This window comes from Odontesthes bonariensis, unplaced genomic scaffold, assembly GCF_027942865.1.
Source record: "Odontesthes bonariensis isolate fOdoBon6 unplaced genomic scaffold, fOdoBon6.hap1 scaffold_257, whole genome shotgun sequence".
In the NCBI taxonomy this organism is placed as follows: Eukaryota; Metazoa; Chordata; class Actinopteri; order Atheriniformes; family Atherinopsidae; genus Odontesthes; species Odontesthes bonariensis.
The window spans coordinates 23,864-29,123 of record NW_027457465.1 but is presented as its reverse complement, the minus strand read 5'-3'; the positions used below and the strand labels follow the sequence as shown (position 1 = coordinate 29,123).

At 42.1% G+C, this 5,260-nt stretch overlaps 1 protein-coding gene across 1 annotated transcript; it reads left to right on the top strand.

Annotated features, from left to right (window-relative positions):
* Positions 1 to 6: 6 nt before the first annotated feature.
* LOC142376340 (uncharacterized) lies at positions 7 to 3,010 on the top strand. The gene is made up of 4 exons (XM_075459924.1): positions 7 to 66; positions 183 to 337; positions 536 to 1,531; positions 1,619 to 3,010. The coding sequence occupies exons 3-4, from the start codon at positions 570 to 572 to the stop codon at positions 1,626 to 1,628; spliced, it is 972 nt and encodes a 323-aa protein (XP_075316039.1). The 5' UTR covers positions 7 to 66; positions 183 to 337; positions 536 to 569; the 3' UTR covers positions 1,629 to 3,010.
* The last annotated feature ends 2,250 nt before the right edge of the window (positions 3,011 to 5,260 follow it).

Sequence of the window (5,260 nt, the reverse complement as noted above, 5' to 3'; positions counted from 1 at the left end):
TACACTTTCCAGGCCAACACCGCCACCCAGGGGAGAAGCTGGATAGATGCAATCTGTAACGCCCAGGTATGAGAGGCAGCTCCTCTCGCATAAGTTCTCCGACAGCATCCGGACTGATGTCTTAGCATCTTTAATAAGATGCTGTGATTACTTTGTAATGTGGATGTGTTGTTGCACTTCAGAACCAGCTGCAGAGGCTTCGCGCTGAGGAGGACCTCCGGCAGCAGGACATTCGAAAGAGACGGACGGAGGTCGAGGAGGATGAGGAGGAAGACGAGAGTAGCAACTCCACTACAAGTTCCCCAGCTCTGCAGCATAAAGACCAGCTGAACTCAAGGTAGCAGAGCGTACAGTTGAACTGTGATAAATAACTAATTTAATGAAAATCAAAATTCTGTGATTGTAAATTCATTTGAAAGTGAAACAGCTGCTACTGCTTGCCTAGTTATTTTATTGACAAAGTTTAGACTTCAAATGTTGAAGTCGGCAATGCCTTTAAGGATCGGTTAATCGATAAATAAACCTCTCTTTTCAGCCAATCGGATGGTTCCACTGAGACTCTGTCAGTGATGGACGTTGATGAGCCAGTCGAGCACCAACAATCCTCTTCCTCCAACTTGAACCACGAGGAAAGCACTGACAAAGACTCCCCCATGGTTAACTCTGATCACAGTCAGGAGGTGGTGCCTGACAGCGAGGAGCTGAACGCTCAGTATCAGTCTCTCTCCAGGGACAGCGCATATGGTACCCTCTCCCCTGAATCCTTCATACAAGAGCTGCAGCCACAGCCCGGCCAGAGTGAAGGAGAGGAGACCGAGGAGGAAGAGGCATACCGGGAGGGTCCGGAGGAGGAGCGTGTAGAGGCAGAAATAGAGGTGGTCGAAGAAAAGAAAGAGGAGGAGAAGGAAGAGGAAGAGTGTGCATCTCTGGGGTCCCAGTTATCAGTAGTTCAGTCGTGTAAACCTCGCCGGCGGCCTCACGTTCAGTCCAGACATCACTGCCTGCAGAGGCTGTCCTCTCTGACTTTATCTCGCTCTGAGGACAACCTCTTGCGGCACTTCCATGAGGAAAACCCTGTATCTCACATACATTCACTCAGCTCTGAGGCCCAGCCATCAAATTGTGGGAACGTGGACATGTCCTCTCTGGCACACAGCAAGAGCCTGTCAGAGCTGCAGCTGAATGGCATGGAGCTGTTCTCCAGCAGCCTTGACCAGTCAGACGACTGCTTGAGCATGAGCTTGCCCTCTGACAAACTGCAGGCCAGCCTGATCAGGGCAGAGGCTCGGTACGGCCACGGGGAGCCGGCGGGTCCTTATGAGGGTAATCGGTTTCTGAGGAACAGCGCAGATGAGGGAATGGCTCCATCTGGCTGCATAGGCAAGAAATGCGAGTCAGTGGCCAGCAATGAGCCAGGGAAAACGTCACCGAAAAAGAGGAAATCTACAACCCAGCAGCACAAGAAGCTGACTCTAGCTCAGCTGTACAGGATACGCACCACTCTCGTCCTCAACTCCACGCTGACGGCATCGTAAGTCATTCCATCCAGATTACCAGCCCGTCATTTTCTTTAATGTTCAGATCAGAATGTGTATTAACCTTATTTATTCTTTTCCAGGGAGGTTTGACCACTCTTGGAAAAACAGCTGACCAGTGGTGAGCAGACTTTAAGAGGAACAACACTGGTTTTCTGAATGGACTGAATTTCTTGAGACACAGATGCACTCTCTCTCGTACTGTCCTCTCCCTTCCTGTTGCTTTTTGGACAATGACTGCAACATCTTTACATTTGCTCATCAGCAATCACTTCTTTTTTTTTTTTTTTTGGCTATTGCATTGGTTTCTGTGTTCCTCAAACAGAAGGGAGAGGCAGAGAGACATGAACTGCTTGCACTTTGCAACAGAAGTAGCATTATGGAGCTGGAAAACTGCAGGTGGACTGGGAGGAGAGTGCAAAGGGTGGACGTGCTGCCCTGCAGAGAGGAGGCAATGAGGCAGAGGTCTGACAGCCTCATCCCTGCACTCCACACAGGGGGAGCTGAATGCTTCATGAGTGGAAGAGAGGGACAGTAAGTCTTTTTTTTGCTTGTGGCTGAAACCAAAGCAGCACCAAGGACGACCTCCTGACGCTTGTACTACTCCTGGTTTGCTTCAACAAAAGAAAGAAATAATTGCACAGTTATCTTTGTTGAATAGAAGAATCACTAAAGAGTGAATTTACAGTCACGTGATTATTTGTTGTTTGTGTGCAGACCAGACGTGTGTGTGAATGAATGTGTGTTCGAATGATACGTGCTCCTCGATTCTTGACTGAACCAAAACTTATGTCCAACTCTCTGTGAATCCACTAACACACCCAAAGTTTGGGAGGCCTGTGTTGCCAAGCAAAAAAAAGAAAAAGGAAAAGGTAAAAAAAAAACAGCGGTCCAGTGCAGCCAATCTGATTTCAGCTCATTAAACGGCTGCTTCAAAAGACTTCTTTCTTTACTGTTCATTTTTTTTCAATTAGTACATTGAACTAATGACTAAAACTGAGTAATTAAAGCCGTTTTGATGTATTTTCTGCACTATACATAGTATTGCTTGAGACACAAAAGAGAGCGGGCTGGTGGAAAAAGCCAATTTATGATGGTGACATTAGGAGCTTGAAGAAAAGCTTTGAGGTGGATCTTTTCTTTAATGAGTGACTGCAGAGCTTTAGTCCAGGAGATTAATAAAAAAGCTTCTCAGAACATGTAGTATTATTATTCGTACTCCAAAAAAATGCCCAAACCAAATAGGTTAACTCTGTTTACTTTTAGTTTTTTTGTTTGTGTCATATTTATTACGCCTGCTATGTTTTATATATAAGATATTGTTTATAATATTTGCTTTCATGATTTGTAAATGTTTTTTGTTGTCTTTTTTTTTTTTTTTTTGTCTCACCAGGCACTAATGTGCTATGAACCAAAATCATGTGTTTCTTCTTTCAGGAATGACGTCACAGTGTCTTACAAAATAATAAAAAAAAAGATGAATAGAAAAAAAAAAGCTCAAATATTTTCCATTCCCTGTGTTAATGGTGTTAATCCAGTGTAATGGAGCTGGAGGTTGGTTCCAAAGGGCGTGTCATTAAAAACAAACATGATCTGATGGACTGCTCACAGATGGGCAGCAGGTGGCGTAAGAACATTTAAGAAGGAGACTGTGGCAATTTACAGCAGAGTATTCATTGCTACGAGTAGCAGTGACTGATCACATCAGCTTTGTCTTTATTTCAGGATGTGAAACCGAACCTGTTGCTTTGGGTCATATCAGCTCTTTAACTTGAGTAACAGCACAATATACTTTACTAAATCAAGAGGAGAAAAAAAAGCTCTTAAAGATGCACAAATTACACGTATGAAAGTGTAATAATGACCTGTGTTAGTGTTATTTTTTTTATTATCTTTTACCCTCAGAAGTCTATTTCTCATGATCTTATTTCATTTATAGACCAAATGATTAATTGAGTTACTCAGAAAGTAATAATCCTATTGATAATTTCAATCATCTTTGGTCGTACTAAATGCATCATATGTGAAGTAATCAGCTTGAACATATCGAGTATAAGTTCATCTGCAAAATTAATGACCAAACACGTAATTCCTTTTCAAATGTAGAAAAGGTAAAAAAGTCCAAACAAATTTCTATTCGATTCCAATTTCATTGTAAAGTCACCTCTAAAGATGTAAATGTAAAAGTACTTTATTTATACAGCCCTTTACAGACAATCCTTACGGTGTACCAAAGTGCTTTACAGCAGGTAATAAATAAAGAGAAGAATAAGTAAAAAAAACAATAAAAGAACAGTGAAAGCAATAAATTACAACAAAATAAAATAAAATAAAACTGTCCTCATACTACTGGGTATTAAAAGCAATCCTAAATAAGTAGATTTTTAGCCTAGATTTGAAGAGCCCCAGGTCAGAAATAAGACGCAGCTCGACGGGGAGCTTATTCCAGAGCCTGGGGGCAGCAACAGAAAAATGAGGAAGTAGGCATGAGATGAGGAATTTAAATTCCTCTAATGCACACCAGTCAACTAAGAACATTTACAAAGGGTTTTAATTCATATTTAAAGGTATTACTTTATTTTCATATATAGATGGAAATTTAGTTCACTTCTGTTTGTTTATAAAGCACCAGTTCACACCAAAAGTAATCTGATGGCACTTTAAAGAGAATGTAAACAAGTTCAGTGCATGTCCAGTTAGTTCAATTCAATTCATTTTTATTTATATAGCGCCAAATACAACAAATGTCATCTCAAGGCACTTAGATAATAAAGTCCAATTCAAGCCAATTGGAATTCAATTAATTGTAATCATAATTATTCATAAAATAATCTAATTCGTTCATATAGAGCCAATTCAAAAACAATTTCCTAGCTAAGGAAACCAACAGATTGCACTGAAACTTTTTTTTTTTTTTTTTTTTTTTCGGTCCAATGTCCCATCCTGAGCCTGCCTGAGGCGATTGTGGAGAGAAACTAGTTGCAGTTCAATTCAGTGCAACTTATTGTGATTGCATTCATATAATGGCACGTTCACAAAAAGCAGTCTTGCGAAGAAAACTGAGGCGTTGCATTGAATCTTTACTTTGACTCAGTCACTCGTCCTGAGCTGTGACAGTGGGAAGAACCAGACTCGGACAAGGCGACAATCTGACTCAACTGGTTGGAAGCTGAACAGACAATGGGAACACCTGCCATGGAAAAGAAGTAAAGGAAACACAGAGTTCATGACATTAAGGCCATTTATATGCATGATGAACAAAGAGGGTAATGTGAGGAGAGGTTTCCCAGTGCATCATGGGATGTCAACCCCAGCAGCCTCTATTCCAGGGACGTCCAAAGCCGGTCCTCGAGGGCCGCTGTCATACAGGTTTTAGATGTTCCCCTGGTTCAACACACCTGATTCAGATGAAATGGATCTCTTCAACAGATTAAGTTCTGCACAAGCCTGCTAATGATGCCTTGATCTGAACCAGGTGAGCTGAAGCAAAACATTTAAAACCTGCAGGAGAGCAGCCCTAGAGGACCGAATGTGGACATCCCTGCTCTTGGCCTATAGCAGCATTAGTGAAGGGATGCTTCAGGGGTCGCCCGAGCCAGCCCTATAGTTTGCAGTGCCGTTAGCTGCTTTGTAGTGAAAAATTTTTTCAAACAGCCTTGCCAGTGAAGCTGTTCTTACCCATGTAGATTGAATGCCTCCATCTAGCCTCCATCTTGAGAAGCAGC

Bases quoted from the DNA above. Each gene is read 5' to 3' on its own strand.
- LOC142376340 (XM_075459924.1), top strand. From the start codon at position 570: ATGGACGTTGATGAGCCAGTCGAGCACCAACAATCCTCTTCCTCCAAC.